General features: G+C 34.7%; 1 protein-coding gene across 1 annotated transcript in view; it reads left to right on the forward strand.

Moving 5' to 3' along the window:
* Positions 1 to 14,552, forward strand: part of LOC110373313 (uncharacterized) — a 64,459-nt gene extending 49,907 nt beyond the window's left edge. The window contains exons 5-12 of the mRNA XM_049837175.2: positions 388 to 486; positions 4,656 to 4,832; positions 6,197 to 6,319; positions 12,266 to 12,374; positions 12,646 to 12,870; positions 13,363 to 13,573; positions 13,817 to 14,098; positions 14,260 to 14,552. Coding sequence (XP_049693132.1) covers positions 388 to 486; positions 4,656 to 4,832; positions 6,197 to 6,319; positions 12,266 to 12,374; positions 12,646 to 12,870; positions 13,363 to 13,573; positions 13,817 to 14,098; positions 14,260 to 14,499 — 1,466 coding nt within the window. The 3' untranslated portion in view covers positions 14,500 to 14,552. The remainder of the gene's footprint in view (positions 1 to 387; positions 487 to 4,655; positions 4,833 to 6,196; positions 6,320 to 12,265; positions 12,375 to 12,645; positions 12,871 to 13,362; positions 13,574 to 13,816; positions 14,099 to 14,259) is intronic.
* The last annotated feature ends 1,661 nt before the right edge of the window (positions 14,553 to 16,213 follow it).

The raw sequence follows: 16,213 nt of genomic DNA on the forward strand, positions 1-16,213 counted from the left end.
CCATTTTCTCAAAAAAATACCTAAATTTAGGGATCCCTAAGAGCATATAGAGAACACTTACGAATTTAGTTTTCACCAAAGTTTAAGTATACCTTATAACCTTTAAGTATTGGGGGAGCCCTTATTGTAAGTGACACTTAGTTAGGGAAACGTTAAGAGATTGTTGGTTTAAACGGGAATTAGTCTACTATCTTTGGTATTATATAAAAACTTTTGTCAGACAATCCTAACACCGAACCTATATTTTCTCTAGCCTCATTTTCTTTAAAATTGTTTAAACTTAGCTCGCTCTTTCCATTGCAACAATAATTTAAAACAGTACCTATCTAATTAATTATTTTTATTGCAGTATGGTATTATTTATTAATAATTTGTATATATTCTCAGGTCAGCACGGTGACCCCCGATGTGTCTACGTACCGCCTTCGACGGGCCAGACGTACTTCTCATTTCGGATCGCATACGCCAAGTGTGGCACTAAACCAGGTAATTATATTATTACTTAAATAGTTTATAACATAAATCTATGAGAAATAAAAGGTAAGTAAGGGAATATTGGAGTATGAATTGGGATAGGCGGAGAGTCAAAAATGTTATTGCAAATATACATTCGAGTAGGTGTCGAAAAAGTTAAAATTTAAAAATAAACGCAATTATTTCTTTTCTACAAATTATTTTTGAATAGTTTATAGTGGGAATTTAATAAAAAATCTTTTCTATAATTCATTTATATTAATTTTATGACTCAATTTCACAATCGAACTTGGCAAAGGTATAGAAATCATCAAGATAAGGCAAAATCTACACTGTAAAAGTAATTAAATCTCGTCTCGGTTGGTTTAGTATAAATGGACCGTGAGTACTGGCGTGAAATCAATAAATATATCCGATGCCTAATGATGCGAACTCGGACAATTAGTCGATATAATAAATCGTTTAAAGTAATCGATTGATCGTATATTGTGCGGGATTCTTTGTGCTTGTCCTTTACTTGTACAGTCAACTTCAGGTCAGTGGTAACAGTTTTATAGGAAAATCGTACTTATTACTATTGAGTTAAGGTGCATGATAGTTACCACTAATGTGCAGTTTACTGTACAAAACGATTGATAAGTACAGCACGACAAATTGAATTGATGCTTTTTGTGACCCGATAAGCCTATAGATACTTTATTTGAGTACGTACTTAAACTAAGGACACAAACATGACGTGACCTTTTATTTAAAAACTCGACTATTCAATAAAATGCGGCTAAACATCAACGAAGATATAAAAATAACACACAAATACTTAATAAATAGAATATCAGCATATGTTTAATATTTATTTCCGTCAAAAGTCTTATCAACACTGTTCCTACCTTTAATCTACTCAAATGTAGTATAGGTGTATGTTAGGAAGATGTGATTATTAAAACATTTTTTCAACTTTTAAGATAAATTAAAATAATAAGAGAATCTTTACAATACTGAACAAAATTCTATGACTAACAATTGACTAAAAATAGTCTCTAGCAACAAAGCGAAAGTGAAGAAGATTTTGGCGCAAACACGTCAGATTTCACGCTGTTCAAAAATAGCCAATGAATACTAGAATAGCTAGCTTATTCTAAATGTTTTAAATTAATACTCTGTCATTAGTTCAGTACGTAATATTAAAATTCAAAGTATAATCCATTAGCTTATTGAAAGCTTTTACGATCTTAATTAAAAACGTCTGTTCTATGTATTATTTATTTGCATTTAAGATTTATGATACTATTAATTTTATGTTATGCAAAACATGCAAACTAATATTGCCTTCTTGTATGCAATTTACAATTGATTTCTCCATTAACAGTACTTTGCTTTCAATTAACTTGTATAATAATTATTTAGCATTGTTCGTTTTGCTTCTGATTTTCATTCTTGCTGCTCATTTTCATTTTTGCTGGATGATTTAAGAAGGAAATAAATCAAAAATCTTTTGAATAGTCAATACTTATAATTTTAACTTTCAAGAGTTGACTCATGCCTATCACAACTTTTGTATGAGGTTACATCCCTGAATAAAACTCACCTATGTTAAGATTCTTTTTATCGATGGTTACGGATAGATAAAATAAAGGTTCACTGAAACGATGATACTTTGTAGAACGAAGTGGGATCATAAAGTCAAAATCAAAGGTTTTCATTTTATTTACGTATAGGTAGTGTAGACCTATTCCAGGCTATTACGACAGTACAACAGCAAAGTGCACGGTTCGAAAGAATGGGTCTTATGGAGAAGAACCGACAAGAAACTCCATGGAAGACACTCTTTAAACAAAATAATAAAGATAGCAAACGATGTCAGGCTCGTTAATCCCGTCTTTCTATATCTAATTACTTGTTTACACTTGAGTGCAAAATCACAATCCGTCACGATAATCGGCAGAACTTGGCAATTCTTTTAGTAAATCATCCGATAGTATGATGCGTGGTCATTTTATGAGCAAATAACCGTTATAATTATTCTTCACCTATATATGGATTTTGCAGAATTTTTATTACTTGTAGGCTTTACTTGTGTAACGTCTTTTATTGTGAAGAAATGTTTCTGATGAAGCAAATTCGATGATTAGTTGCTATGTATATGGAAAATTTGATTTGATTGGCACATTTTCAACGGGTTATAAATCATTGGGTTTTGTGGTTATTTAAGAGAATGTCAAATGTGGCCTGGTACACAAACTTGGCGTAAAAGAACTACCTATTTTAAATGTTACTAGGACAAATAAACTACACATCCAGGATGAGGTTAAAACTACGAGGCTTTAGTACCCATTAAGAGAAGGCCTTCTTTTCCCTTGAAATGAGGTCAAGGCTCAAAGTCAAGGTCATTCCGTAATGGCCGAGAGTCGTAATTCTATCTTGATTAACCCTTACTCCTTAGAGAAATCGCATAAAAGTTTAGATTGAGTCGTTAAACCTTATTATGACTTAAGGCTGGTGCACAAAGTATTCAGGACCTGGAAAAGTAAATGAGGTCATTTTATACAAAGGTTTCAAAGTAAAATGTAATTTTTCATCATAGCATGGAGATCATTAGGATATGTATCCAAAGTAATAAATATTTCAGTTGTAAGTAAAACAAATCGCGAATTTTCATTATATATCTTTCGAAGCCATTATGGTAGGTTGGCTCAGCTTATGGAATGGTCGCATTTTGTAGTAAAGCAACCTGTATACAGTCGGTTTATATAATTGGGTTTGAAATGAAACCCGCGATATTTCAAGAAATGGTCAAGCATTTTCAAAGTGAGCATAATCTACAATATGTCTACGACATAATCCATTGAAAATCCCCACTGAATAATACTGATATTATCAAATAAAAGGACATAACTGAGACAGCCAACTATTCAAGCTGTCAAACGATACTGTCTGTGAGGACGAAGTTATCACCGGGGAAAGGTTTACACCCACTGAAGGTACTAACAGTTTGCAATATGTTTTAAGACGCATGTTAACCTGTAGGTCATTAGGAGTGGGAGAGATATACGTGAAACGAAACGTTGTGACCAATTGGTCTATTTGGAGGCCAAGGGGTTTTAATTTTAGCTTACTTGTATGGTACACACTTCATACTTTAAAGACAGATATAAAATAATTTTTACGCCATTAACGCCTTTTTTATTTACTGTTAGTAGAATATAACTGAGCGGAAAGGAAACAACATCGAACGTCAAAGAATAAACGTTTTGAATGGTTGTCAGTTTATCGGGATTTACAGCTGTGTTAAGCCTTATAAAGAAAATCCTCTTTGTCCTCACAAATTAACACTACATCCAAACGAAGCTCCATCGGTAATAGATCACCATATACCGTCAAACCCAATCTCTCGTATCGCATTTAGATTCCCAGTAACTATCGGTAATTCGTAACAATTTCGCAATAAATCGCCAGCATTCAAGTTTTACGGCACATCGGTCCCATTTCAACAAAGTCAGTGAGTTTTTCTCATGCCGATTCCTAGGCGCGTCCACTATGGGTAGTGTGGAGTAACGGACGAAGCATGCGTCCCGCTCCTTCTGCGAACATTGCGCGCGCATTGTTTCTCGGAATCGCCACCCGCCGGACCACATAACACCGCGCTTAAGGTTCATTTTACCTTACAAACAAGGCTCAAAGACGCCATCCCTCAATCCACTACTTTCAAGTGTATTTCCTTCCAGCTATGACGTAGTATTTTCGACTTTAAGTTCTGCAAGCGAAAAGTATTGCGGGTGACAATGTGAAAACGATTTTAAACCGTATGAGATAGAGTCTGAATATGTCAGATGCGTGTAAACTTGGAAGATTAATGTCCTAATGGATTGCTGTACTGAAAGGGAGTTAGCTAGAAGTCTTTAGGGGTCAGTTTTGCTTGTGCGGTGTCGACCCGAGACTACTGGCACGATCCGCGTTCTTCGGGCGACCACTTTTTGCGTGAGTACATCCGTGTAGGTAAAGCCCTAGCAATAATCAGGATTTCAAAATTAAATGTTTAATGTATAAAAACTCGTATTACGTACACTAAAAATATCATATGTTTTCCAAAAGTAATTTCTTACATCAAAAAAAAATATTTTGGTGACAAGAAAATATCTCCAATTTCAAAGTTGTGTTATTCATGTTAAAACTCCTTATTCCAGATCTTCACGGGCAGTTCTACGAGAACACGGTGGTTGTGCAATACGACAAGGACCTGCTTGAAGTGTGGGACGAAGCGAAGAGGCTGCGGTGCGAATGGTTCAACGATTACGAGAAAACCGCCTCCAAACCTCCCATGGTTATCGCCGATTTGGATGTAGTGCAGTTGGATTTTAGAGGTAAGAAATTTTATATAACTAGTTATTTTTAAAATGATCTGTTAAAGTAGTAAAGCTGCGCGAATGAACATTTTTGCGATTCGTGTATTGTGAGACCGAAGTGACATTATACAATATTAATAAGCAAAGTTATCAACTAATATTTTTTAATGCATAAAGTCCGTTAAAACAGAAAGTGCTTGCAAGTGAAAATAGTTTACTTTGGATTTGTAATATATCCTTAGAGCCTATATCTTTTATCCTTTTCTTTTTTAACCCCCGACGCAAAAACGACGGGGTGTTATAAGTTTGACGTGTCTGTGTGTGTGTGTGTGTGTGTGTGTGTGTGTGTGTGTGTGTGTGTATGTGGCATCGTAGCTCCCAAACGGATGATCCGATTGTAATGCGGTTTTTTTTGTTTAAAAGGTATGTCAGTCGGGAGTGTTCTTAGCTATGTTTGGTGGAAATCGGTTCAGGTCTTCAAGGTCATCAGCTCGTTTGCTAGATGTGATAGGAATGTTACACGCTCAGTTTACTTGCAAGTATATGTGGGATCTGAAATTTGAAACACTAATGTCTTTTGGAACCACTGAGCTGGTCTGCTGTTAGGGTACGAAGGTAGGAGACGTAACCCTGAACTGCCTTTTAGTAAACCCATCGAGTTTGGCCTCGTTGAATTTGTCTTAACGAGTTCTCTTCATGTTTCTGATTGACGAGAACCTGATGCTGGAAATGGGATGTGGCGGATGAAACCCTGGAATGCCGGAATGAAACGGATAAACCGATTTATATTTTTGCTGAAAATCTAGAATGTCCAAAGGTTAATCTTTATTGTTTCTCGACATCGCGACATCTCATATAGCGACCCCATCTTAAGATAAAATAAATTAAATGAAAGAAGGAAAAATTAAGGAGCTCCTTTAAAAAGCATGAAATAAAATTAAATTATAAATTTAAAAAAACCCCCGACCCAAAAAAAGTACGCAATAATTATGACAAAAGGTTAAAAACGCTAAACCCTATAAAAAGCAAAAAATAACTTTTATCACTACGTAAAGTAAATTTTGACGTGTCGGGGGACCGCTTTTTACCTTCATAAATACTTACATAAATCAAATGATACCTACCTAATTACAACATTCGTTTAAAAAAAACCACGTATCTAAAGTAATGAATTAGAGCGGTCCCCCGACACGACAAAATTTAGTTTACGTAGTGATAAAAGTTATTTTTTGCTTTTTATAGGGTTTAGCGTTTTTAACCTTTTGTCATAATTATTGCGTACTTTTTTTGGGTCGGGGGTTTTTTTAAATTTATAATTTTTTATTTTGCTCGCTGCAAAAATTTTGTGCAATATTCATTTTATATATTCTGTTTATTTATAGGGGACAATGTGGACTGTTGGATGGAGATTCAAGCTGGAAAGGGACCGTGGGCGGCTCCGGTGTCAGGGATAGTCCCTTTAGGGTCCACCCTCACACTGGTTGTCGCCATCAACGATTATCGAGGTAAGACACTCTATTTAATACGTCCCTTATTTATACAATTGGATGAAGCGATAATTTTGTCAACGATGCTAGTGCAGTATTGTGTGGATTTAATATATTGTTGTATACCATAAATGGGTTACTTTACAAAGCATATAAAACTTTTATTACTTACGAGTAAGTACTTACTCTTCTTCAAAATAGCGCGCTCATAATTTCTCCGCGAACCGTGTCAAAATTATCGCAATCAAAATGTAACTGTTACTCTTTAATAACCATACATTTGTGCAGTTCATAATTACCCGCAAGTTGTAAAGGAACCGTGTCTAGAATAGCCTATTGTTTTCTTAGGAAACGCAAAAATTATATTTCTCTAATATTATTCATCAATTTTTTATAGCTGTCGTTTCCGTGGTGCGTGTAACTTTGGCTCGTTAGCTTTTCTAGTGCGTGGGATCGTAAACTCATGCGCATATGAGGTATTTCACCAAATATGGTTATATGACGTAGAACTGAGATATTAAGGGAAACTCACAAAAACTTTTTTGGTAATTTTACGTCGAAAATATAACGGAGTGTCTAATTTTTATTATTTGTTAGCTATTTTGACAACTGATTGGCTGTAATCGTGATGAACTATAAAACTTTTATTTGGTATACAAACACTGCTAGCCAGGTCGTTAAAAATACATAATATTTTTATGTCCAAATATGACATTTTTATGGAGCTACAACAAGTGCATAAAGTGAGCAATAAAATTCGTCAACAGTTTGTTGAAAAATGTTTTGACTGTTTTGGAGTTTATTATAGAGGAACACAAAATGTATAGCTTTCTTCATAGAAAATCATACAGTCAATTATCGACTAATACAAGCCTCAAATAAAATTAAAAGTACTAAGTTCCCAAAGTGTTTATTTCTGCTAGCGTTAGTTTAGCCATAATACTCGTACTTACGTACAGCAAAGTAGAAACTCCGCTTTTAATTTAAATGGCTGTAATACGCACATTAACGTACAATAAACATTAAAAACACAATTAAACAAACTTCTAAAGTTAATGCGTAAAAGAAAGTGTAACTTTAACATAAAACATAAAGTTAGTTTATGAGTACCTTTTTAACTACTTTGTGGGGAAACTAATCATCAAACTTAACGGTTTTCTTTGCCAATGCCAATATGAAATTAATACAAATTCCGAAAATGAAATTCCACCGGTGTGCGGTACTGTGATGCACACAAATATTTCTATTGGTCTACTCGCTCTAGCAAACAGTAATACATTGCGAGCGCACATACCTAAAATACCCGTGAAATTGCAACCTTTCGTGATTATATAATCCATGTGTTCGTATACTATACCGTAAAAAGTGGATATCGTCTACTTACCGTTTGTAATTTTCTTTATAAATAGAAATAAAAATTCCATGTAAATAGAAATAACATGCAGATAGCCGATACAAATCATAAAACCAATTTCCAATACTATTCAATACTAGAAGCGGCATCATAAAAAAATATTCTGTCTGACGACAGGCCTCTATAAAAAACAATTTTCCCTTACAAAGTGCGAGAATCTTTCAAGACTATTGACATTATATTGGTTTCGCCCACGTTCTAGAGTCACAAAGGTCGTCCGTGAATATGATAACGGTTTCCTGATAGACGAAGAAATACGAACTTACGTTATTAATTTGTTTTATGATGAGGTTGTTAATGACGTCAAAACTTGATTAGAACATTTATGAATGAAGACGAGAATCCAATTGGGAGGTATAATTACACGCTTTTTATTAGCTTCACCTGTATGTTTGTATGTTTGTAGGTTTGTTTGTAACCGACTTCTTTGGGCGCGATTTTGACCCACTTCAAACGGCCAGATTTCGTTCAAACTTTGTAGATTTATTGAGGACCGATGACAATACACTAATTTGATAAAATTATTCCATTTTTAACCGACTTCCCAAAAAGGAGGAGGTTACACATACACATCGATTACTCCGAGGTTTATAGACCGATTTACGTGATTCTTTTTTTGTTCGACTCGGAATAGCTGCCAGTTGGTCCCATAGTCATCAGGTCAGGATCTGATGATGGAAACCCTGAGAAATCGAGGGCAACCTTCGAAAGTTGTAGGCATACATAGGGTAAAAACTTGACACTCAGGTGTGCGCCTAAAAGCACTATTCAACTGTGAAGATTTGGAGCTGACCTGATGATGGAGACCAGAGAGGGTCCAGGGAACTCGACAACTGAATATGTAAACTACCTCGTGTTTGGGCTTAAATTATTTGTATTGACAAGACCTATGCAACAGTGAAGGTTGGGAGCTGACCTGATGATGGAGACCAGAGAAAGTCGAGGGAACTCGACAACTGAATATGTAAAATACCTCGTTTGGACTTATATTCTTTGTATTGGTGAGAACTTTCCACTTGTATGGATAGTGACAACTATTCGTATCATTGAAAAGCTTTAAACAAAAAAACTAAAAAGTAGAAAATAAATAATAGTTTTAAAAAACTAAAAATACGCTTTTTATAGAAAACCGAAAAAAAAATAGAAAATAAATTTAAATTAAGAAAATAGTGTTCAAAATTTCAATGAATATAAATTAATAATAGTGAGAATACAAAAAATATATTTAAAAAAAAGCGTGGGGTGCATGGTGTCAATAGTTATAAATATTTTATTGACAGATATGAGTAGAGTGATTTTCATTTCGATAATACCTTAAAAAGCACCCCACGCTTTTTTAAAATATATTTTTTGTATTCACACTATTATTAATTTATATTCATTGAAATTTTGAACACTATTTTCTTAATTTAAATTTATTTTCTATTTTTTTTTCGGTTTTCTATAAAAAGCGTATTTTTAGTTTTTTAAAACTATTATTTATATGATTTTGATTGAAAAAGTTGTGATATTGACCCCAAAAATATTTAAACTTCCTCAACTTGATCAAACAACAAAGGCAAACTTCCTTCGACATACAAACGTATGAGACAAGTTAACACCAAAACTCGTAAATTCACTAGCAGGGTAATGACGGTGTTTACACGACCTAACGGTACGAGGTAATTGTAAAAAGTGAACTCGACAAATATGTACGAATGAGTTTGTTTAACGGGCCTGCAACTATGGGACTCAAGACTGGATCCACCTCATGGATCACTTTTAAACGACGTTCAAGTATATTTTATATATAGACGCTATAGAACTCAGAGGCGTTTGTCGTATTCCTTGGTTTGTGATGAATTTTAAAGGAGATATAAAGTTATATCAGTAGTTTTATATAATCGATTCCAAAATCTTAAACACACACTTAATTCTCTAGATTATATGAATTTGAAACAGTTAATTAAAATAATGCAATCATTAATTTAATGGACAATCAAACTGCAGCAGTAGATAAATGCAAGACGTGTATAAATTAACGTTTTCAAAAAGTTATTATCAATAGGTATTTTAACTGACTTAAATGTAGTATCTATTCAATTAATGTTCACGGTCGAGACATAAACATTGATTCAGCGTACGAAACTCATAAAGTTAAATGAATCGGACTCTATTCAAGCGTAGATATTTACGTAAATATTCAAATTTTATGCTGCTATGTATATTTTATCTTTTCTCTCGGCTAGCTTGTAGGGTCAAGGGTTAACTGGACGGACACCACTCGACTTATAAAGTGCCCATCTACGTTAGCTTTAGTAGCTTCGGCACGGTTGTTTTTAATGAAAATAGTCGGTTTCATATCCAGAAGAACGGTCATAAAATCACTGACTCTCTGAACATTGACAGTTAGTTTGAATTTGTTTTCGCCTTCTCTGCTACTATCACCAATTTCAATATTAACAATCCTCAATTCAACATTTTGAACTCTCAATAAAACGGTAAGTTTTCAAGCAACCAAATCATCATGCTTAGTAAAAAGATTTTGGAAGACAAATAAACTACTTTTAGCTTTAACATTTACCGTTGTATCAAAATCCGTTTCTACAACATTTCTGCGATCCCACTGATGAACAATGGTCATTTCACAATGGGAATCCATTAATTTCGTTTCAATTGAATCAATAGCAGTTCGCATTCGTGCGTTATGAGTTCTTTTATTTAATTGACAATGATTAATGGTTCTAATGTAATCTTGTACTTACTTAGACAATTAGTTTTAGGATCTACGCGTGGTTCTTTTACATTGTTTATGTCGGTATCTGTTCTTGTGATGCGATGGCTTCTATTACCAGGTTTATATCTTCCAAATGAATAACGTTATTTTGTTGCCTTTGTGTTTATAAATATTAATTTGAACACCACTAAGTTTATTGGATGACAACAAACGCTAATGCATCAATTCATTCTTGTTTCCGTCTGACAGTGTGGGTGGGTTTTTAAGATGTCATTACGTTGCGTTGGTTCAAAAACATTTTGATCAATGTACACTATTATGACTTGGCGATTGAGACTGTCTTTATCTCTATTTCTGTTCGTGACTAATAGTCGTTATTGTCGTATAAGTTATCGCCATATTATGCGCTTTTCACACAATGTTACGTGAAACGCGCTTTGTGAATCAAGCCTTATACGGCCGAATCTTGATTTCGCGCCGAGTTTAATTACTTCACCTCCATTAACTACACTATTTAGCACATGAATGAAGCATTCGAGCAATTTGTGGAAAATCTCAGTTACTTCCTTTATGATGACCTTTTATGGTCATCAATTCACGTATAACCATCAAATATATTTATCGTAATGTCTAAAACTTTAATGGTCATATTTTAATTTCAGTTTAATTTAAATAAGTTTATGAAAGGTTATTTTGAACAGTGAAAATGATCTTTATTATTTGAGCTAAATCTTAAAAGCGATCTGCTAAAGCTTCTAAAAGTTGTTTTTGAAAATTTAAAGCTTTAAATCCTAGAAGCCATTATCTGCTTCTAATGCGTCTTTCGTAGGTATTATCATCATATTACCGTTGTATGTCCAAATTCACCAGACTTTATTTAAAAACATTTTTCATCAATAAATAAAATTCATACATTTATAAAGTAAAATTAGCAATCCAAACTAATATTATAAATGCGAAAGTAACTCTGTCTGTCTGTCTGTCTTTTCTTCACGCCTAAACTACTGAACCGATTTGTGTGAAATTTGGTACAGACATAGTTTGAAACTTGAGAAAGGACATAGGATAGTTTATATTACAAAAAAATAAAAATAAAATTATTCCGGACATATAGCGCCATCTATTGGTCAAATCAAAAATCTGCTGGTAGTCACTATTCCACGCGAACGAAGTTGCGGGCAAAAGCTAGTGTAAAATATTTGCGAAATATTTTAAGGTCGTTTGAGTACGTGCGAAGCTTTCTTCGTTTAATGGATTATCTGTTGACTCACCAAGTGTTTGCTAATCCTTTAGGTTAAACGATCTCTGTTTATGTTCGTTGTTTAGACTCCACTTACAAGTATTATGTTAGGAATTTGTATATTTGCTGTCTAGTGTTAGTATGTTATTATGCGAAGTACGTACTTGGGTGCTCAGGCCTTGCATTTTGATAGCGGCAGAGAACTTTCATGCTTCTCTTGTACTAATGTATTGTGGTGTACTTTACCTAGTCTTTGGGGATCTTGAATACCTTATTGTCTTTAATTTTGTTTTGCAGTTTATTAACGAATATTTGAAACAATAATAAGATAGTAAGTTTTATTGATATGTACTAAACGTTTCCTGCAGTCATTGGAATTATTACTATGTAGGTACTACCACCCCTCAATCTCGTCTTTGGCAACTAAATATGCAACATTCAACTATTCTCAAGTACCGATAACTCCCTCAGCACATCAAGCACACACAATAAACGATAATTCTAACCAACACCAGCAAACAAGGCAGTCCCATCAATTGTACCCAATAAGTGAGAACTAAACAGTTTCTAAGGGCACATTTCCTTATCTTCCAGGTGAATTCGACATGCGAGTGAAGTCGTGTGCTGCGTCAGACGGCTCCGGCCATGTGATTCAACTGTCAGATGAATATGGATGCGTGCTGCGGCCTAAGATGATATCAAGGTACGAGGCTAATGTATGAAGGTCTTATCTAGGTTTTCACATCGGTGTCATTGGAGAGTTCGTTGGAAAGATGCAACGTTGAAGTTGGTGCTTTTAGTGATACAAGTTAAGATTTTACTAAAACTTTGACTAATTTACTTCGTGGACAAAGCGAGGAGCATTGTCTTGATCTGATCTGGCGTATAATAATAATTTAGTAACTTTTCATGCAGCTTTTAAATCAAATACTTATACGGCCTTAACTATAGTGTCGAAATAATTTCCATTCCAGATTCCTGAAAGCCAAAGCAGTAGACGAACGCGCCACCGTCATCACGTACGCATTCTTCCACGCCTTCAAGTTCCCCGATGCCCTCAGCGTCCACATCAGGTGTAAGGTGGAAATCTGCAGGCACGGCTGTTTGGATCACTGTCAGTTGGCCGGAGTTACTCCTCAAAGACACGGCGCCTTGGACAGAAAAGACGATAGGACTCATCAAGATCACAACGAGATAAAGTAAGTTCAAGCTGATGTATGCCTTATAGTGATCGGAATAAAGTTGAAAATATGTTTAGTCGCTTAGATGTAGCTAATCATAAATTGCAAAAACCAAAATACGCATTCTAATCTTGATGAGCCATCTCATCTCTTAATTATTAGCTAGAAAACTAATCACAGGCAGGTTAAGAAATGACAGTAATTTTATGCAAGTCAGTCAAGTCCTTTAATTAGCCCGTTTCCTATGCATATGCATGCATAGCTGCATGTCACATGGAAAGAGATATCCATTTACGTATAATTTATGTTCACTTTAAACCTAGACAAGTAGCACTTAAGTATTTAAATCATTATAATAAATCAAAATAAATTATATGCCTCGCAAATCTTCTCTAAACGGAGGATTGTAAATCATAAATTATGTTTTAATTCTATTAAGAAAAGAGAAACTAATATGTGCATAAAATTAACGGCAACATTCCTGTTAATAATTTCGAAATGTTTTCACAGTGATTCATCAGCTGAAGATGGTGGTTTATCGGACATATCAGACGAAGCCCGTCTTCCTTTAGAAGAAGCGTTTGGCGATGAAGTATCAGGCGATGTGGTGCTGGCTCCAGCCCCGCTACCACAGAGAGCTCCGGCGCCTGTTATTGAACCTGAAAGTGATCATATGTCTGCTGTGGAAGAATTAGTTGAAGCTCTCGCTAGACCTTTTACTGTAAGCACTCTTGAATTACTTGGTACTGAAAAGTCTTGAAATGATGAATTCTTACCTAATATTTCCCGCAGTTGTACCAGCGTCACTCGAAGTTAAAAAATCTTTTTTATGTGCACTTGCTTCTAAACGTTACACGCGAAAAATTATATGCTTCTAGACTTAGCAATATCATCTAAGCGCATGATCGATAAGTTAGTCTGTCTTTTTCCTTCATATAAACTGAATATATATTTTTATTTCCAGGACCGTCCCTCGAACATCGATCGCGAACGCTTCCCTCACGGACCTCGTAACCTTGGCAACCAAGTTCCCGAACCATCAGGCGATGGTGTAGTCCCAGCCAAGGCACCAGGCCCTGCCGTAGCTGGTCCCAGGTCTCTTCGCAAACGAAGAACAGTCCGCGATGCTAGATCCGCTGATGTCGGCGTTTCGGGAATATATGAAGTTGTGTCTGAAGCCGATTTGGCTTTTGGACCTTCAAGAACCGAACCTGTCACTGTGTTTAGCGGAAGGATTCGTGAAGAGGTAATTGTAGATTGAATTGTATATGCAACTCTATTTTTTATGGCATATATTTAAAAAAGGCTGAAAAGCTGAATCATCAAAAAAGTCTTATGATTTTGAACTTTATATCATTCTAATTTACTTTAACTGTGGTCTTAATTATATATTTCTATCCGTTCCAGGTCGTTTACGGGATCTGTATGGGAGCAGTTAGCTTCGGTGCCCTGTTCGCGTCAGCGGCCGGCGCCGCCGCGGGTGCAGCTCTGGCCGCGGCAGTCATGCTGCAGAAACTTCGATCTCGAATGGCTGTCCAACCTCCCATTCCCGTGTCTCCTGCCCCAGCGTCACATTCCCTTGCTGCGTGGATGGCTTTAAGACTCCTTGGATCACAACCTCATCCACATCATTCCCGTGATGGTTGATACCAACCTAATAGAATCCTACCGAAGACTGTTCTTAGATGCTAAATATTAAATTTTTATTTCCTGCCCCTTTGTATTTTGTAACATTCCTTCCCTTCCCTGTAGTAATCAAATCCTACCGAAGACTGTTCTTAGATGCTTAATATTCAATTTTATTTCCTTTGTGTTTAATATTATGTTAGCATTCCTTGTCTTCTTTGTCATCTGTGTATAATATCGAAGAAATAATTTCTTCTAATTAGAGTTAGATACCTGAATTTAGAATTTTACCCTCAATTGGAATCGAAAGGTCAGTTGCATCCATGTATTAGATGTTAGACTCGCAGAAAATTATTTAAAGTATGCTTATAATTTATGTTATAGTTAATAAGTAAAGTTTCTAGATCGCCTTAAATAATGGTGCTAGGTCGTGCTACGGACTAAGTCCTGAGAACCTGATATTGAATTTTTCACTTTTGTGAATATTATACATGTTTATACCGATAAGTTTTGTACAGAATTTTTCTACGTTTTTATTGACTAACTTATTATCATTGTCGTGTTCTTTAGTGTCTAGAGGATAAGAATAAACGTCGAGTCATGCCATTAGAATAAGTTTTAGTTAATTTCAATTCGATAGCGAGTTTTATCCAGTTTAGCACAATTACGTATCGTGTCTAAAGGAGCTCCTACATTAAAAATAACACTGATTTCGATAATTTCGGAATCATTGTTATTTGTTATATCTTTAGGTACTGAAACCTGTGAGGCTTTAGGCATACTACATCAGTAGGTACCTGCTCAATCTTTACGATTTAATAATTTGATTAACTTAAAGTTATTTTATCAAATACATTTGGCTTTACAATATCAAGTTGATGTAAATTTCTAGCATCAGTTTTTGTTTCTATTTAAATAATAGGATCAATATTCATCAATTAATAATTTATATTCAATTTTCGAGTTGAACTGGTTTCATTAAATAAAATAATAGTTATGCCGACTACTGTGCTTTACTGTTATATATGTCTAGTTGTAATAACGGTTAAACCAACTTCGGTATGCAGAATTTCCCCAACATCGTCTAAACTGCGTTCTAAGTTGGTAAAATCGTTTAAATTTAAGAGATATTTTATATAATTTGTATATTTACAATATTTCAGATTTAGGTTAACGACATTACTGTATCATACGTTTGTTCAGACACCAATGAGTTCTATGTAATAGATTCTTAATTTCAAATGAAAATTTTGCATTTATTTAAGCATTTATATTAATATTGCTCAATATTAATTGTATCCATCTTTAGCTATGAATAGATAGGTTTAGATAAGTTTTTAGCTAGATTGAGAAATGGTTATAGAGATCGACTTGATGGTGTTTATTTAATTATGTTACAAAACTGTGTGTATATCCATAGACCGGCATTTTTTTAATGATACTGGCAGTAGTAACATTTTCAGTAATACCTATTGTGGTACATATACAGATACTTAGACACATAAAAGACATGTATACGTAATATAATGCAAGCATGCATAGCCTTGCTTGTTCTTGGAATTCCAATGAATGCACGCACATTTATATATTTTGAATTTTGCGTCGTAACACTCGAAACCCAACTCATAGTCGATCTCGCAACCATAATAAAATATGACATGCCACCCAAAAATCTTGCATTTATTATAGAAAAACTATTATTATATAAGTTGAATAGGGTTTTCATTCGAAAACT

This window comes from Helicoverpa armigera, chromosome 14 (assembly GCF_030705265.1).
Source record: "Helicoverpa armigera isolate CAAS_96S chromosome 14, ASM3070526v1, whole genome shotgun sequence".
NCBI classification, from domain to species: domain Eukaryota; kingdom Metazoa; phylum Arthropoda; class Insecta; order Lepidoptera; family Noctuidae; genus Helicoverpa; species Helicoverpa armigera.